Genomic DNA, 20,687 nt, shown 5'->3' with positions numbered 1-20,687 from the left:
TTTTACAATTGATAGATTTAAAGTTATAATAAATCTATAATAGTTTTATTAAAATTTTAAAATATATTTATATAAGTCTTAAACCACAAATATTATTAAAAATAATTTTAATTTTAAAATGTTAATTTAATTTATTTGTCAATTTTTAATTAATTAAAACATATTTTTTATTATTATAAAAACTACAAATATTGCAGTTTCATGGTGTATGTACATATTGCAAGATTGGATTTAAGGTAACAGTTCAATTTTTTCCTTTTTAGGTTTTTCCAGTTACATCAAATTTACAGTCTCTTGAAGAAGAGGGGAAAATCCCCATTTTTTCGCTGAACAATTGACTAAACAGGAAAGGTGAATAAAATCGTTGAACTTTTATAATAATCTTTTCCTTTCATACAAAAGTAAATTATATTGTTTTAAATATAAATAGAAATACAGGTGTAGTAGGTATCATCTGTACTATTATTTCTTTTTATTTTTTCTTTGACGTGTGAGATGTATGAGAAACGAGGAATAATAACATGGCAATGTGCAGAAGCCGCTGACAAATGTAGAGCAGGATTCCAGCGCAGAAATTCCTACATGGTGTACAAAGACCTTTTTCTTTTTTCTTTTCTTTTTAAGTTTGGCTTTGAATGGCCGAATCCATTGGCGACAGCAATAGCGAGGTGAAGGAACACTTTCCATTCCTTTTGTGGTTCGTGTTCATCTCCTTGGTTCTTTGCTATTGTTTGCTTTCTGCTTCTGCATGCCTTTCGACTATTTATGCCAACGGATTTGCACTTTGTAGATTTGGTGGAAAGATTATGCTGACGGAAAGGAAGTGAAATGAAAGCAGGAGGCACCATGAAATTGAATTGGAGTGCAGGTCAACGCTTTTATTTCTTTCCGTGATCATGTCACAGGCGTAAAAAGAGGATTGACCCAAGTTTCCAGCACATAGGTCGTTGCTCTCTTTTTTCCTGTTTTGGTTGATTGAAGGTTTTAGGATTTTATTTTTATTTTTATGATTCTTTGATCATGGAGCAGAGGGATTGATTAATCAAGATTTTAATCAAGAAATAATACCAGACCAGTTATATGTCAGATTTGCAAAAATCAAGAAATACTACCAGACCAGTCATAGGTCAGATTTGCAAAAATCAAGATCCATGAGATGGGGCACTATTCAGGAAATATTTTGCATGAAGCAGCTGCTGCTGATGATTATTATTATGCTGCTGATGATTACTATTATGGCATCAGTGACAAAAGTGGTATTGAGGTCGCAGACATCTTCAAGCTGAGTACTGGTGGAAATTTGAAACGAAGCAGAAACGCAATGGAAGGAGAAAATGTCAGTGACCTATCATCTAATTCCCGAACATTGAAGATCAGTAATGAGAATTGTGGAGGATCTGATCTGACTGCAGAGACCATGGCTGAAAGAAGCCCCATTGCAACCAGTAGCTTGGATTATGGGTGCATTTTCAAATTGGATTCTGCCATTGAAACTGGGGTCAATACATCAGGGTTAGCTGAATTAGCAGCTGGAAATTCCAAAGTAGCCCAAGGATGCTATAAATCATATCTAATGTCTGACACTGAAAAACCGGAAGGGCTAAAGCAGATGATCCTGAAAGAAAATTTGAAGGAAAATTTAAGAACAGATGGAACTTTGGTGTCAGGAATGCTGATGGACAGCATATATTCTGCTATTTCATCTTCTGGCCCAAAATTAAAAAAGGATGAAGATATGCCTGAGTGGCTGGAGCTGGGCCTTGCTTCAGGCCACCATGGATCAAAGGGTTTTCAGGTCACCAAAACCTCAGAGACAAATACTAGACCAGGGAGCTTTGCAAAGACAAATACACACATTAGATATGATCATGAGAAGGATACTGGTTTCTTGAACTCTTCCTGCCATCAGCCGTATCTGCAGACCAGTAGCTTGTCCTTCTCTACGTCAGAGCCTTTGTTTTCCACTGAGTACACCTCAGGCAGTTATCAAGTTAGTCAGCAGGCAGGCCAAGAGATTAGAAGATCTGATTTTCTATACCCAATTTCAGGGCCATCGGCTTTGTTACAGGATACCATAGATAAAATACAACCTCAAGATTATTGCAGCAATGGGGAATTTGCATGGACTAGGAACAAAAGCTTTGGAGACTTTATTCGGCCAGGTGTTTCAGATAAGATAGCTCATGACAGAGAATTGCTCTCAGGTGGGTTGTCTGGTAGAACCCAATACCAGAGTTGTCCACCATACACACAACCATTATCTGGCTATCAATCACAACAAAGAGAAGCTTTGATGCAGTTAACCAGTGGATTGCAGCCATTTTCTGTAACTCAAAATGCAAGGATAAGTAAGTACAGAAGACGGGAAGCAGGTTTATGGTTCACACTGCAGGTTGCACATACTCAGTAAGAATCAATCAATTTATGCTTTTCAATGTTCAATCTCCATGACAGTCACAATCTGGTCTGCGAGAACTCCAGGCTGTATAAAATAGGAGGATAACCAGACTTTACTGTTATTTTTAAGAAATGTGAATGAACGATAGTTTCCTGTTATGCTGCAATTAAGTTACATCTACATTTTTCTTTCCAGATCTCATGTGCTTGCCTGCTGTGGCATGTGCAGGAATCGAGAACGCTCCTTGCCCCAGATTCCGAAGGCCTATTTAAGAATTAAGTAGGTGTCAGATTTGGAGGAAAAAATTAGACCTGAAGAAAATATAAGCAAAAGTTTGTGTACAGGTTAGGTGTCTTTGTGTCTGAGGCTAATCTGACGAGGAAGTTATTTTTGGCTGTAGAGATGGATCGATGACAATGCTGATGGTGAAGAAGTACTTGGCCAGCAAGCTGGGGTTGCACCACGAATCAGAGGTACCAACTTCAACTAATTCATGATTCCCACTTTATATATTAAATGAATGATTTATATTTGTGCTTGGTTTTGTTAACTTTTTTAAAGTTCTGGAAGAAATTGTGAGTACACCAACATATCAGACAAAGGCTGAACAAGAGAATTAGACAGTCTAAATACATGAATCGGAATTAATGAAAAGTGAAACCCATAAGGACTTTCTGCTTATCTTCCTCTTGTTTTAGTGGTTTTTCTCAATTCTCTTTCCTTGTTCTTACTGCACGGAGAAAATGCTTCAACTGTTTTTCAGTTTTAGTGGTCATTGTCAATTCTTTTTCCCTTCTGTTGTATTGCACATGGAAGTTCTGTATTTTTAAGGTTTTGAACATCAAATCTCTCTGTATAAAAAAATATAAAAACTGAAAAATCCTAGTACAACCATATTTTTAAAAGATTTATATTTTAATTTTTTTATCTTTTCAATATATGAATATGTACTTTCATTAGTCTATTTCAGTGTTGTATATGTCTGCCTGTTTGATTCGTGATAGTCATGATAGGAAGTCTTATGTAAAGTATGTAGTTCTAAAGAATGTCAAGTTACATAAAAAAAAAACAATACCAACAATCTGCAAAAATATAAACTTTAAAGTCCTCTGATATTGATATTTATATCGTTCTTCATCGTTCTCCATGAAAACTAAATCTCAGCATTGTTCTGAGATCATGATTTCAGATAATGGATTAAGAAAACCGATGGTAGGGCTCAAATATAAGCCTGTTTAGACCATCTGATGCTGCACTGAATTATTTCAGCCATTTACCTATAGCTACCTGTTTTTTTGTGCCCTTGCACACAATACCAAACCAGCAAGAAAAGTGCCAATGGGAGTAGTAAACCTCAAACTACATTGACCGAACAAAATAAATTTGGAAGACACATCTGCAGCATACTTTTTCTAAACAAAAAGGTATTTGCGAGATAGATTTACATTATGTGAATTCCTGATCTAGAAGTAAAATAGTTCAGAGGTTGCAAAGATCATCGTCTCCGAATTTTGCCTGGCGAGCACGTATAAACCTGCCAGGATCAACTTCGTAACAGTACTTACGAGAAACAATGCATTGAAATTAGGGCTAGGGTTAGTTGTGCTAATTATAGCATCATACCACATGTTTGGTAATTCCGTTAGAGCACATTGAAACAACAACACGAAGGTATGTACGGTAATAAAAATAAAACTGATACATTATTTTGCCATAAGGAAAAAAAAAATGCAACTAGATCGAACCACATTAGTATTTTAATAATCTTTTCGATCGTACATTCTCCATATCGATTATTGGTGACTGTTAGTACCATATATGTGGCAGAATAAATGGTCGTCTGTCAGTAGTTCTCCATTTTAACGCGCTTATTCTTTTGAGGCGCCCTTGTTCTTTGCACCCTCGTTTCTGTCAAAGTATACCAAATAAATTTTTCTTCTCCGACCGTCGCTGCTGAGTTTTTTGAGTTTTTAGAAGAATGTTACCTTTCTACTTTACATAACCTGATTGATAAAAATAAAAAAAACGCACAGCTCAGAAAAACGCACACAGTCACATTCATTTTTACTTTTAGGAAATTAGTTTGTTTGATTAGCAATAGGAGTCTCTGCTGAGTTTTTTGAGTTTTTAGAAGAATGTTATCTTTCTACTTTACATAATCTGATTGATAAAAATTGAATAAACACACAGTCACATTCATTTTTACTTTCAGGAAATTAGTTTGTTTGATTAGCAATAGGATAGATATTCCCATAGAGTTCAAGAGCCTGAATTTAGAAACTAATGTGAAGACCGAATAAGGGGAGAGTTTTAATTTGTCAATTAGGATGGAGAGTTTTAATTGTTAATTAGGTTTTCTTGGAATGGTAGTTGTTTTTTTATTAACTTTTAAATTCTAGTAATGAGATGATAAGCTATAATGTTTGTATAATCATTATTTCTGTATATTTATTGTTGTAATTGTTTCATGTTTATGAATATTATTATATTAGTTTGAAGTTTTGTGAATTTTTAGGTGAGTAATTTTTAAACTAATTTGATAAGATTGTTAAAAGAAACTCATTTCTTTTCTTAAAAAAAAATAAAATAACAAACTTAATTTCAAATTTTCAAAAAAATTAGTAAGAAAAAAATTTCTAGTAACTTAATAAAAAATTGTCAACAAAACTAATTTCTTTTCTTAAAAAAAAATAACCAACCTAATTTCAAATATTCAAAAAAATTAGTAAGAAAAAAATTCTCCTAAATCTCATAGTTGAATTTCTTTTCTTAAAAAAAAATAACCAACCTAATTTCAAATATTCAAAAAAATTAGTAAGAAAAAAATTCTCCTAAATCTCAAATATTCAAAAAAATTAGTAAGAAAAAAATTCTCCTAAATCTCATAGTTGAGTTGAAAGGACATTTATGGTGTGAGTAGGCTATGCTTGTAATTGACACCTTAGTAAAACTAACCTTATTCCTAAGGATGGTCATGCTTATAATGCTTATTTATTAAAGCTATATATTAATATAAAGAGATTTATGATAAGATTTTTTAATTATATAATTTATATCTAAGTAAATAAATTTAATTAAATAATAATAAAATTATAATTTAAATTTTAACTATAAAGTTTAGCATATAAAATTATATTAAATTAAATATATATTCAGTGATTAAAATATATTATAAGTTTTGTTATGGATACCACTGAAGTAAATAAATTTAATTAAATAATTATAAAATTATAATTTAATTTTTTAACTATAAAGTTCAACCTATTAAATTATATTATTGAGTTATTAAGATATATTATAAGTTTTGTTATCTATATTACTGAAGTAAATAAATTTAATTTTAATCTATTTGATATTTGATAAAATTTATATATAAAGAAGTTAATTTTTATTACATTAAAATCTTAATTGGGTTTATTTTAAATGATTGGAATGAATGCTTGTTATCCTACCTATATAAGTTTAGTTCCCACCAGTGACATGTTGAGTTAATAATGAGTTGTTAATTGACTTGGTTGTTAGTGGTCAATTGTTAACAACATCCAAACTTCTATCTTCAAGTATGGGAGCAACTCAAACCGCATTTGGACTTCTTGACCAGATTCTAGAATATAGGAGCAACTCAAACCTCATTTAGACAAAAAGTTCTAATATAGGGAAGCATTGGGGGTTTATGAGTTTTTCTAAGGCTAAGAGACGCCACACAAAGAAGACTCCACTACAAGAATCATCAAGAGAGGGAGAAGCTATTGATTAAGAGGGAGAAGCTATTGATTAAGGGTGGTGGGGGGAGGCACAAAAATGTTACAATTCTTCCAACTAGCTCTTGAGGAGATCTAAGTTGTAATGGTATATCTATTTATCTTTTTACATTATATACCCATGTGTGCCAACTTCCTTCTCCATTCTACGATTTCCACCATGTGTTGGGTCATATCCACTACACATGAGTCCCTAACTCCATTATTTTTCAACACTTCTTATTGTATTCCATCTTCTAGCTATACCATTTACTATAGCAATCATGACATTAAAAATTAGGTTTTGATAATTTTGTGTATAGACTTGTTGACCCCACAACTCGGGTTCTCCTAGCTTGTATAAGCCACACCATCCACTTCAACAATGGCATTGTGTTATAGGAACTACCCTTTTAGATTGGGCTAAACATGAATCAATACTCAAGTGTCCCTCTCCCAAACACGAAGGATTAGATAATTGATACCCATAAAGATAGAGGAAATTGATCCTTGGGTAAAAGGAAGGGCCATGTAATTTGTGATTAAAATATTCCATTCAATGGATTTTGAACACTAAATGTGATCATGTGAAGCATATTAATCATACCAATTGCAGAATTAAACTCACACGTCTGTCATTTTCCTTATACATTTCATAATGGCTAATGCAATTGATGGGAGGGAGATATATAATTATAGATGTAGGCTTATCAGCTTGCATTTCATTGAAATTTGCATGAGATGCCAAGTAGGAATGGAATAATAGCACACCATTATTTCTAAGCATGTGATGAAGGCAATGGTGTAATATTATCCCCATTTTTTTTAATACCAGAGCATAGCTCCCTTATTTTCTTGTGTATATGTATATAGATTTTGTTTGTTCAAGACAAGGTGCAAATATTCCATCCCAAAGTCTTCTACCTCAAGGAGATTGGTGCAAAGACTTTTGCAATGAATAATGCATAAAATTATTGCAAAATATCATACCGCCATGGTCCATCAAATTTCTTTTTCCTTGATGATGTGGGATTTCCTCACTAAGTGTGAAATTCAATCAAGAAATTATAGTTCTTACACACAAGATAATACACTCTAAAGGACAAGTTGGTATAGTAAACGACATTATAAATTGGGAGAGAAAGACTCCCAAGATCCAATAAATTAGGATCTATAACAAAACAAGGAATAGGTTGAGGAATGATCTTAGCCATTCCCATAGAAATCTCTGCTAGTCCCTAAGACTAGGAAACTAAAAGGTATGATGTTCAAATCTCAATAATGCTCATATCATACAAATAATAATACATATGAAAATATGTAAAAACTACAGACTATAATCCTTATCAATCATTCCAACCATAGAAGAATTGACATCCAATGTTATCAAGCAAGATAGAAAAAGTTGTTGTTATAGTCGATGTTACTAACATTGATGAGGTCGAAAACGGTAAATGTCTAATGAAATTGATGGGTCAAAGACCTAGAACCCAAATCCACATAGAATTAGATAACTATTCAAAACCAACTAAATTCTCCTACCAAACAAACTACTAAAATGGTATACTACCATACACATTTATGTAATCCAAATGATGAGGCTATTGAAGTAGAATATATTCTATCAAAATTTTGGTGTGGATACTTTTAGGCTATGAGTTACTACCAAAAGAAGATATGTAAACTCCCAGAGTCACGGATACCAAAGAAGACTTGTAAAGAAAATGCATAAGGAGTGGGAAAAATCACTACTCAAGTTAGTATTGCAAAGAAGTCTAACATATTGTTGGATGATGTCAAAAGTGAACATCTTTGAATATAAAGAGAAACTAACTATGGGTTCTTAGAATCAAATGATTATGCTCTTATGTTTATTTGTAATATTGTATCTGAAACAACATACCAAGTGGGAACCAACTAGAACTTTGGGTCGAACATTAGTACAACATAAATTGACCGGAAACATGTTTAAGGCATAACACCAACACGTATGTAACGAATAAATGACTAGCCATCCTATGGATATATTTCACCTACCAAGACACCTAGGTACCCTACCATAGTGTTCGTTGGTTCTCTAGGAAAATAATCTATATACAAGATGTATCCTCGTTAATCTTACATTCTTTATACACTTGCTAATGAGGATTTATAGCACAACAAACACTTTTTTTTATCATGGAGCAACATGTAGCTAAATTTGTATGTCATCTACCACACGACTTACCGATTTGACTCACAAATGATTATTACATAGCATTTTCGCTCAGGGATGCAAAATATCAACAAAAGAAAATAATAAGGGATATAATAAATTAGCTGCAGATTTACAGCCCAACGAGCCCCCTTGTCTGTTTTATTTATAATTTCCTTTCTCCTCTACTATTATTAGTCTTTAATATTGGTTTTCCCACTTTTGCAGGTGGTTTTTTTGCCTGGAGTGGGGGACGAGGTGTCTGGAAGACTAACCACTCTCATCCCCTGGTCCATGCTTCACTATTTTTGATGGAGTTGACATATCTACATCTTCTCTAGTGGGTGTCTCCATTTTTGTAGACTTTTTTAGTGGTGTGGTTGTTGGTCTCCAGGTTGACAAGTGGTCTTTCTCATTCTCATCCACATTCCCTCCTTTTTTTAGTCTTGCATGATAGATTCACTTTCCTATTCATCCAGTTCCATGTTCTTGGGTCCTATGGTCCCTCTTTTCTACCACCAAGGGTTGAATTTTAAGGCTTGTGATCTGGGTTCAACTACTTGGTGGCACATCTTTATACCTGGTAGTTTTCATTTTGGCTGTCGTGGAACACATTTGGGAATAACGACCTTTTTTCATTTATGTTTTTTAGGTGAATTCTCTCAGGAGATGGTGATGTGGTTTGCCAAACATTCCTAGGGTGTTTCTATAATATTTTCTCAGAGTCTTGCCTTTGCTTATTTTAGGGTATCGGGGTTTCTGCTTAGTCTATTATGGGCCCATTTCTCGCTGGGTTTTGTTGACATGTTTTTTATTCTAACGAATTCCTTTATTGTTCTTTTTGTGGTGTTTTTTTCATGGGGTTATTCATTGGGATTATGTGCCCTGCATTTTGTATTTTGTATTGGACACATTTTGAATCAAGATTACATACACACATCGTGTGTCTACATAATGTAATTTTTATTTTCATCAGTAAAAATTACGATTTTTTTCTATGTAAAAATAGAAGGGATAGAATAAATTAAAATGAGATAAGATTGGAGAGAAAATGCTATAGGGCCATGGAAATTGCATCACCATCGTATATTCACTGGGCTGAAAAAGTGTAAGTAGAGCATAAAGTTGCAACAATGGACATCTAGTTGATATCTTTTTATAAATTTTGTTATAGTTGATGAAATCGAATTCTTTTGGAGACCCATTTGAGAATGGAAGAGATATTTCTATTGAAATAACATACTTTCATTGTTGTAACTCGTGGAGTGAGAAAATGTTTCCTAAAATGCAAGGTAAACATGGTTGCATTATTTTCCAACCTATGAGACTTCAATCAATGATATCTTATAAACTAGGAAACCAAATAAAATTTTCTAGTTTAATACTCATTTGAACTAACATAAATACTTTTTAAACGAGTTATAATTCCCTTTGAAATCATTTGTAGAGGTAATATCACCTATCTAAATTATGTAGTCTAATTTATGAATTGTATAGCTGTCATGTTTTGTAAATGGAAGCCAAATCAAACTCTCATAGTTATTGTACAATCATGTTTTTGTCGAGGAATGCCAAATTGAGCATTCATGGTGGCTACATCGAGGAAGGTCAAATTATGCCTCCATGTTGATTGTACAATCGCATTTTTTGTTGAGGAAGGCCAAATTGAGCATTCATAGTGGCTATAAAACTATGTTTTTGTTGAGGAATGTCAAGTTAAACACCATACATCCACAAATTAGTTGATGGAGGGAGAATTGAAACTATATGGCCATGAATTTTGCTAATAAATGACAAATTATCCATTGTACAACTATGAATTTACTCTTGCCTAATGTGCTTATGCACTTTCATCATTCAACCTTTCTATCTGGGAAAATCTGTTAGAAAAGGTCCAAGGCCAAACTCTCATACCTTGATTAGAAATACATTAAGAAAATTCATGGAGAAATACAATTAAGATTATGTTTCAAAACCACTTCTAACGTTTGAGGCAATTGCAACATGATGAAATCAAATCAAAAATCAAATTGAGCTATGTGAGATTTCATCAAAAGGTAAGAAATCCCACTCCTAAGAGCCAAGTTTCTATACAGTAAGAAGATTATATCAACTCACACTACTCTTTATTAAACTAAGCACATGCTTAAATGCAAATTTACATTGTTGAGAATATCTTAACAAACTGAGCAACTAAATACAACAACAGACCTAATTAGAAACAAAATCTCACTTAGTCACTAATAAAAAAGTAAAAACTAAATGTCAGACCAAACCATAATAATTACATATAAAAACCTTAGAAATTGAATTTCATTTCAATAGAGATTTGCAAACCTTTATAAAATTGTAAGAATTCCCTTCATTATTTTCAAAAAGCCCAATTCCTAAGTAAATTCTATTTCTACAATTCCCTCAAAATTTTTGATGACTTACAAACCCATATATATATATATATATATATATATATATATATATATTATGTGTTCATAAGTGATATATATATATATATATATATATATATATATATATTTATATGTAATATAATAATGATATATTAAATAAAAAATAGTATTAAAAATATAATATTTTTATATGCCAAATAACGCTTTTCAATGACTTGAATATATGTACTTTATTAAAGTTAATGTCGAATATTTTATATGATCTTTCTATATTCCATGGCCTTATACATCAATTTGATCTTTAACTTGAGAGTAACCTTAAAATTAGATTTACTATTATTATTAAATTTTATGTTATTAACTCCATGGGGGCGCTTATTCCTCTAGCTTCATCACCACAAGCTTAACATGTCATTTTTGGGGAATTGAACTCAAGTGGAGGAGGAGTTAATTGGCTATCTTAACTACTCGTTCTACCCTTACTTGATTGGAAATCTCAATTTGTAGTCAATATGGGACGTCGTCTTGGTTCTTGTTGAGCCATATATTCTTGGCATACTTGTCTTTAAAGTATACCAGATATACTCTTAGTGTTATAGTGAAAGCTAGAACATTTAATTCTAAGCATAACTCAAATCATTTTAATAAATTACTCATCCACCATTATTAAAATGTTTTTATATTATTAAATATATTTATGTAATCATAATATCTTTTCTTTCTATATAAATATATATTCATAAATGATATAAAAATTTATATTTTTATTTAAATTATGATTATTAATTTTTTCCTTTATTTCTTATATATATAATTTGTATTCTTAATAATGTTCACATTATACTACATATAATATAAAATATTTTTAGTAATGTGATTACCCATTTTATACATCTAAATAGGACTTTGGTTTTTATGAATTAATTTTAATTTATTTGTATTCTTAGTCACGTTCACAACCAGGTAAGGAAGAATATACATTTTTTTTTAGGAATATGATTATTTTCATAAGTTTATTTATAAAAATTATGATGGTGGTTTTTAAAAAAAATAAGATAATGAAATTTAAATAATTTTATAATTAAAAGAATATAACTATAAAATTGGTTGGTTATAGTATTAATGAATGAAGAATGTATAGAAAATTAAATAAATATGATTATAATAATGAGATATAGTTTGGGTGGTTGGGAGAAAAGTTTTTATCCTCTTCATCTTGGTTCAATTTCGACATGTGATGTGTTGAGTTCAAAATGAGTATATCATTATAATAGCTTCAAGTCTTGTTGTTTGAGTGATAGTTTTACCTAGCTCGTGGGGCAAGGGACTATGTGCTGTGAACGATTATGTGCCCGGGACAAGGCTATGTGCTGTGGTTTCAGTGAATGGCTCTCAAATATGTATATTCATCATACCAAATATAAAGATTCTCAAGAAATGTTGATAGCATGGCAATAAGTTAAAAACTCTCTCTCTCAATTCCTCCTATGCAAGTGCTCAAAAAATAGGCATGATGTCTATGGCATGCATGTCCCAAAATTCTATTTATTCCCTATTACTCCTCAACATTTATTGAGATCACTACTTTGTTGCACGATTGCAAGGCCTATGGGACACATGTCGCAACATTCTTCTTCTTTTCATATGCCTTGCAAAAATCTAAGGAAGAGTGTATCAAATAGTAAGCTAAGTGCTAAGGGGCATAAGGCCCTTAGACATATAACACCACTTGAATTTACACATCCTTATTAATTTTGTCAACGTATCTACAACATTTTACTAAGTGTCAACTTTATCTAGTATCACCTTTTCATGCTCTACCATGTCCCAAAAAAAATGACAATAAACATTAATATGATTTGTCTTTCCATGGAAGGTTTGATCATTGGCCAAACAAATGGCATTGATACTATTAGACTAAATTTAAATAAGTATCTAACTTAGCCCTACATTTTAGCACATTTCCTTAAGTCAAATGATCTTCGTATAGGCATAAGTAGTTGTCATGGACTCGACATCTACAATGGAAAAAGCAAAGACATATTATTGCTTTGTTTACAACTTTATTACTCAAATTCAAAATATATATTTTCTTTTATATCTTCTTCTACTTACATCCCCTACTCAAATTGAATCCACATTTTTGTATATCTATATTGTGTTGGTGCATTAAAGCATCATTATGATAACAAATAGAATATTTGGAAATATCCCACAAATACATGTAGACCCTATTCCCTACAACCTGATATTCATGTGCACGATTAACCATGATTTGACCCAAGACTGTTATTGGGGCAATGTCTAGTCTAACAAATACCATAACATACATCAAACTTCCAACTGTGTTAACATAATAAATGAAATCCATATCCTAAAATTTTTGGTGTGTTATAGGGCATTTCTCAACTAAAACTTTAGTTCCCACAAAAATAAGACCACTTAATAGTCTATAATTTTCCATGTAAAAATGTTGTAGCATAGAGTTCACATGATTATTGTGGCTCAATCAAGGCTTTGTATACTTTATCTATATTGACCTCCATTCCTAAGATAAAATTTTTGGTCCCCAAGTCCTCAATGTCAAATTTCGTTAAATGTTGAGACTTCAAATCATGAATACATCCTCGATATCACTAAAACATAACATATCATCTACATACAAAGTGAAAAAAAGGAAATTACCATTATCCTATTTGTAATATACATGGTGATTTGATTTGGATATTAGAAATCCAAATTCCAACACAAAAAGTACATTTAAGGATACCATTTTAGACCACATAAAGATTGTTTTTAACTTACAAACTAGTTACCCCTTTCATTTTTTCATGTATTTATTTGATTGTGTCATATAGATTTCCTCTTTGAAGTCATCATGTAGGAAAGATGTTTTCACATGAATTTATTTATCTATAAATCAGAGGTTGATACTACAAATAACAAAACCCTAACATATGTTAACTTGGAAATTAGGGAATAAATCTCACCAAAGTCTATACCATCGACTTGAGAATATCCTTCGACAACCAAGCTTTCCTTGTACCTTTTCAATCCTACCATTTGAATCGACTTATTTTCGAACACCCATTTGCATTCAATGGGTTTCCTACCAAGCAATAATACCAAGTCTCATATATCATTCTTTTTTAATGCAATCATCTCCTCATTCATTTCCAATATTTAGGACTCCTTAAACCTTTCATTTTCATTGCCTCTTTCACAATTCTAAGCTTATCAATGATAATAGATAAAACAAATATACCTCTAAAATAATATGAACGATAATTATACCTATTTAGTTTCTTTATTTTTTTAGTAGAACTCCTTAAAGTTTGAGGTGTTCTTTCCTCCTCTTCCAAACTCATTGTGCCCCTCCTCCTCACTAGAGCAATCATGAACTTCTTATTCAATTTCTAGTTTAATTTTCTGGATCTTGGATGGTAGTTGAACCATAGACTTCTTCTCATCCTTTATTGGTTGCACCACTATGAGAGGAGGCATAACTTGTCTGAAAATAAAATTTATTCTATACAAAAATTTCCCACCTATAGGATCTCAAATCCTATACCTTTCACACAATTACATATATGACGAAGATACATTTAACTTCTTTGTTATCCAACTTCTATTTCTTCTCCTTAAGAACATGAGCATACGCCTCATAACAAAAAATGTGAATATGATAAAGTGAGGGCTTCTCGCTTATCTAAACTTCCATAGGGGTCTTATCCACAAAATTTTATGTGGGAGACCTATTGATTAGGTAACATGTAGTGGAAATTGTTTTACCCAAAATGTTTTCTCTAAGATAGCTCCACTAAGTAGACTCCTAGACATCATGTTCATTTATTCTGCAACTCCATTATGTTGAAGGGTATATGGAGTTGTCTTGTGCCTTTCAATGTTATTCTCCTTAAAAAACTTATCAAACTCTATAGAACATAACTCATTGCCATTATCAATCCTTAACACCTTAATCTTCCTACTTTGATTTTCCAGGACATATTTAAATTCCTTCAGCTAACTAAAGGCCTCATATTTAGTTATGAGAAAACATACACATGACTCTCTAGAATAATCATCAACGAGTGACATATGATATAGAACCTTGGAAATTGAAGGAAAAATTAATAGAACCAAATACATTAGAGTGAATCAATTCCAACATCCCAAAATATTTTTGAGAACAAGAATCAAATTGGTTATGATTCTATTTTCTATATATACAATGCTTGTAAAATTCAAGTTCAAGATCAAAATCATTCAATCCATCAACAAGATATTATTTTCAAGGCTTAGATGCCCTTCTCATCTAGATGGGTCAGTGTTTTCTACCACATACTAGTCTTCACTACAGGTAACTTTCTTTTTGGAGCAAAAGATCATTTATGTGCTTAGAAGGCATGACCATTAGAAGTAGATATAAGTTTTGATTGCAATAGTGTAGATTCTATAGATTTCTTAGCTATATAAATTGAAGAAGTATTACATTGAATGTTGCATACATCAAGTTGGAAAATAGTGGCCACATCAACACCCTTAGCGAGCATTATACCTTCTTGGACAATATTACCCCTTTGTTAGAGAAAGAAACATGCACATGCACATCATTAAGTTTGCATATTGATAGTAGGTTTCGTGCCAAACTTGGAATGTGTAAAACTCCATTGGTCCCCTTCACCCAGCCATTAGGAAATTTGATTAAATCTCTACTCTAACCAACAATATTACGCCCTTTTTTAGAGAAAGAAACATGCACACGTACATCATTAAGTTTGCATATTGATAGTAGGTTTCGTGCCAAACTTGGAATGTGTAAAACTCCATTGGTCCCCTTCACCCCACCATTAGGAAATTTGATTAAAGCTCTACTCTAACCAACTATGTTGTGAGGAGAGTTATCACCAAGATATATTGTCCTGCCTTCACATTTCTCACACAGTGGAAATGAATCTCGATGGAATGTTATATGGGAGGAAGCTCCATAGTCTCTTAACCATACACTCGTCCCTTCAAGAGTAAACAATGTTATAACAAAGGCATCTCCTTCGTGTCTCCTCCATTCTCATGAGATTGTTTTTACTTTTTTTGTTCTTAATATTATTTTTCTCTTCCTTGAAGTCTCTTCTAAAATGCATTCAAAGATTTTCCCTCTATTTAGGAGACTTAAGTATCCCATGGGATTTGAATCTACCATTTTTCCTCTTCTTGTCTTTCTCCTTTGATCTTCCATGGACAACCAAGGCCACATTTGTGGATTTAGAACTTTTTTTCCTCACCTAGTCTAACAGTAAAGTAACCAAAACCACATCAAGCATCAATGCCTTTGTTGCGCTTCCAATGACCATCATCAAGGTGTCATATGCATCTAGAAAAAGACACAAAAGGGTCATACAATAATCCTCCTCATTTATCTTCACTTTAATTGATATCAACTAGGTCACAAAAACATTAAATGCATTTAGATGCTCAATCGAGTCACTATCAACCATTCTGAAGGAAAATAATTTTTTCAACAAAAAGGGTTTTGCTTGGTACAAATCTCCCAAATTCTTCAAAAGAGTTGCTACATCTTTTGGTTTAGAAACATTTGATAATACTAAATTGACAGAGCAATGCTTAATAAAACTTATTTCCTTTCTCTCCAACACTACCCACTCTACATCTTTCACACCAATGCGTTTGGTTCCAAATACTACATCTCATAGATCTCAATATATATGTCAATCCTCCATCTTGAGTTTTTGCAATTCAAAGTTAGTGCGATTGAAATTCTCCAATTCTAATATAGATATGTTTGCCATTTCCTGCACTAATATTTCCTTCCATGTAAGTTCTAAATCAAACAAAGATTAATGAAAAAATGCCACCCCTCGAACTTTAGATCTAATGTGATCAAGCTTTGATACTAAATAAAAGGCAACGATGTAAGATATGCTTTTTGCACTAACTAATGACAAAAGAATGTGAGAAAAACTAAATAAACACAATTATAGTAATTAACAACACATAAACCTATAACAATGAAACAAAATGATTTTTTGGGGAAAACTATATCAAGAGAAAAAACCTACACTAAAAAGTAAGCTCAACATGTTATTCAACCAGTAACAATGATTACTCTATATTATAGAATCTTTGTGTTCTTAATAAGAATATTCTACAACATAAATTTTTAAAGAAATTTAAACAACATTATGTTGGATTAAAAACTTTCTTTTCATGTTACTTTCTAGTTAAAAGAAAGTAGGTTTTAGTTTGGAAATGGTATTTTTAATTTTGCAATTTAGAAATAGTTGGAATTGAAGTAATTTGGTGTTAATGTATTAAAACCTCAAAATTTTAAATAATTTAGATTTTTTTTTTTTTTTTAATATCCCCTCATAATATAATTTAAATGAACATAAATTTTTTACTTTGTAATTATAATTTTAATGGTATTATTGGGAAATAGGTTCCAGCCTAGGGATAGTTGTAACTGAGGTGACCTAGTATTAAGTGATCAAATAAAAAATGATAAAATTTTAGATAGTTGAGAAAGTTTTTGATATTTCTTTATTCTCTTAAAATATAATAAGAAATTATCTATATATATATAATTTTTTCATTTTCTTATAATATAATTTAAATGGAAACAGGTTCATCGAATGAATATTGAGATACGGTGATTTGGTGTTAAAGTTATAAAAGCAAAAATAAAATAATTTAGAAGGCTTTTATATGTTTTCATTCTAGATCAATATAGTTAAGGAGAATATAAATTATTCTTTACTTCTAGTAAAATTCTCCATGTTTAATGTTACAAATTATTTAATGTAGTGCATGTAATCATAATCTTACAACTAGTGCGCCTTATTTAATTGGTGAATGATGATGTGACATGGAAATAGATTCTGCATGCAAATTTAGTTGACTTGGGTATCCAAATTATAAAATGCTTCCAACAGCCCTTTTTTTCCTTTATTTACTCATAACGTAAACCTAGCCTGGTATGACGAGGAATTTATTTTTATATTTTGCTTCCGCTTAAGTGCTGGGCAAAGTTAACATTTTCTTGGAGAGGCTGCAACATCGCAGGAACTTGAGTTCACACGTCATCCAAGTATATACGGGGTCGAAAAATGGGTGGCATTCGCTCTGCTTGTTTCATAGTTTCCTGGCAGCTGTCACTAAATTGAATAGGAAAACAATATGGGAAACGACGCTTCTAAGGAATATAACTCTTTCATGATTGACGTTCCTCCCTGTCCTGTTGTCACCTTGAGGTGCCGGACTATCTGAGCTTTTATTGTGATTTACTCATGCCGCACGACACTCCAGTTTTTTAATGAAATCTCTATCTTATTCAGCGATTAATATTCCTTTATCATGGTCTGACTTCACGAGTAATTTAAGCGTGCAATGTGCAGTAGCATAATTTAATTATGTCAACGGTCAGTATATTCTAACAACGACGTCAGATGCGATTCCTAGACCTTAGATAACAACTGTACAGTTTGGAAATTTGCTTTGTTTCACTTAGTTGCAAGCGAAGCGGATCTTCTAGAATATTTTGTTTGTGGAGTTATATATAAGCATGAGCTAAGTCAAACAATTAATCTTGGTGGAAATATTAGAATATTTTAGATGTGGAGTTGAACCTGAGCTAAGTCATGGAAATTTGCTTTGCTTCATTTAATTACAAGTGAAGCGGAGATTCTAGAATATTTTGTATGTGGGGTTATACATAATCATGAGTTAAGTCAAGCCATTAATTTTTGTGGAGATATTAGAATATTTTAGATGTGCAACTAAGTCAAACAATTGTTTTTATTGGGGACTTTAATAACTTATTACTATTAAATTTCTAAAGTGTTAAAGAATCTGTTTTTATTGGGGACTTAATACTATTAAATTTCTAAAGTGTTAAAGAATCTACCACTAATTAAGATCAATAGTCCTTTGCAGGTTATACTTTTAATCAAATGAAAAAGAGAGAACTGAACTTTGATTTCAAGAAGAGGTAACTGAACTTTGATGATGATTGGGCTCTGTGCAGATTGAGATCAGCTGTAAAGGACAGCAAGTGATACCCTCTCTTTCTCTGCAACACGTTCGTGATGTTATATGGTTTTCCAGCTTGAAACTTAAAAAAGGAAGTGAACCTGCAGGAACGACAAAAACGGAAATTGCAAAAACTCCTTCACTCTCCTACCAAAATGTGATGATTTTGAATTATCAAAGAAGCCTACGCGATACCTAATCTTGCTGGCGTTGTACATTCATAATATCAGTTGCTTTAATGTATTTTATTTATTTATTTCAGAAAGCATATGCTCTGGTTTTGCATGAATGAAGCCATGATCGTCGGGAATATTAATAAAATATCAATAGTGTTACTTTGCATGCACGTCTCTATTGGGCTCACGCTTGACAATTTGTCTACGAAATAGTGTATGAATAATTAATTAGTGGCATACATCCATTCAATCGAGAATTAATTCAGCGATAATAAATAAATCGATCTAATCAGCAGCACACATCCATTCGCAAATACTTCAGAGTTAATGATGATAATAAATAAATCGAACTAATCCACATCCATTCGCTCCAGAAATACTTCAGAGTTAATGATGAAAAATCTATGAGAAGTGGGAAAATTTCGGTTCTTTAAAATCTAGATAGTAAAATGAAATGAGATTTTAATGTTTATGAGATTTTAATGTTTATGAGATTAAAAATAGTTTATAGGATCATGTTTTTTGTTTTTGTAATTTAATTTATTATTATTATTTAAATTGATGGTGAGTTGATTCAATTTTCTAACAATTTTTTGGTTGGAAAGACAATGCCAAGAAATGGATGCCAACATATTCCCATAACTTTCGTTGATATCTTTGAACACATCACATTCTAAAATGCAATGTTTTTTAGATTCCAGTCCAAAATGTACACACTCCTTCTTCCCAAGCTTCTTTAGGCCTTTTCACCGTCCTTTTTCACATCGAAGTTCAATTGAGCAATAAGAACCTTTGCCCTCCACGGAATGCTAGCTCCAATGAACTATTTTTGTTATAGATCACAGATAGGGTTGAATTCCTCATTGTAGTAATTCTTCTTTCTACCCAACTCTTTTCCCCATACTAGTTTACTAAACATATCCATAACAAAATTCTTTAGCTCTTTGCTATTTACTAGATAAACATTGAAGTAGATATTCCATTTTTGCATTTATGTGTAGTTTTGTCTCATCCACGTTTTCTTTCTTTCACTCATGTCTTCATTGAAGATAACATTACGCCATCTACCTACTCCCATTTGCTCAATTTTTTTTTGGATATCTTATGAACCTCATCATAACAATTGTTTTGATGAGATTTACTCTCATTTCACTCAAAACAGAACTTTTGACATATATTTTAGAAATATACACCTTAACATTAAAAACTAATTATTTTCTTCCCAAAATTTGAGAATTAAATTTAACCATAAAAATAACAATTTCCCCCACCAAAAAAATAATTAAAGTTTCTAAAACAAAGTAGGTTTCTGCATTGCACTTTGCAACGTGTGAGCATCTTCACATGCCAAGAGTAGTGATAGTTTCAAGGGGATGAATATGCCAAATATTCCAAATTTCCAGTGTATGAAGAAGCGTCTTACTGTGTCTTAAATGTTTTGGGATTAATTTTTTTTCAAAAGAGGACTATGTTTCGCCGCGTTGTACTTTGCAACTTGTGAACATCTTCACATGCCAATAGTAGCGATAGTTTAAGGGGATGAATATGCATGCCAAAGCTTCCTACTTTCCAAAGTGTATAAAGAAGCCTCTTACTTTTATTTTCTTTCGTCTTATATTCAAGATCTTTAATTTCTTTTTTAAATTATTTTTAATTACTATATAAAATTTATCAATGGAATTATAAATATGGTTTTCCTTTACTGAGTAAACTATTATGTAAGAATTG

The 20,687-nt window shown here is 31.9% G+C and overlaps 1 protein-coding gene across 1 annotated transcript; it reads left to right on the top strand.

The window, feature by feature from the left end:
- Positions 1-506: 506 nt before the first annotated feature.
- LOC149203226 (uncharacterized) lies at positions 507-19,081 on the top strand. The gene is made up of 4 exons (XM_089400154.1): positions 507-2,406; positions 2,627-2,677; positions 2,799-2,871; positions 18,779-19,081. Exons 1-4 carry the CDS (start codon positions 1,157-1,159, stop codon positions 18,980-18,982), a joined length of 1,578 nt encoding a protein of 525 aa, XP_089256280.1. The 5' UTR covers positions 507-1,156; the 3' UTR covers positions 18,983-19,081.
- Positions 19,082-20,687: the final 1,606 nt, after the last annotated feature.

The sequence above is a fragment of the Pinus tabuliformis genome, chromosome 2_1, assembly GCF_031772625.1.
Source record: "Pinus tabuliformis cultivar Carrire ecotype Pingquan chromosome 2_1, CPIR1, whole genome shotgun sequence".
Lineage (NCBI taxonomy): Eukaryota > Viridiplantae > Streptophyta > Pinopsida > Pinales > Pinaceae > Pinus > Pinus tabuliformis.
Note: the sequence above shows the minus strand (reverse complement) of the source record. Positions and strands in the feature narration are given on the sequence as shown.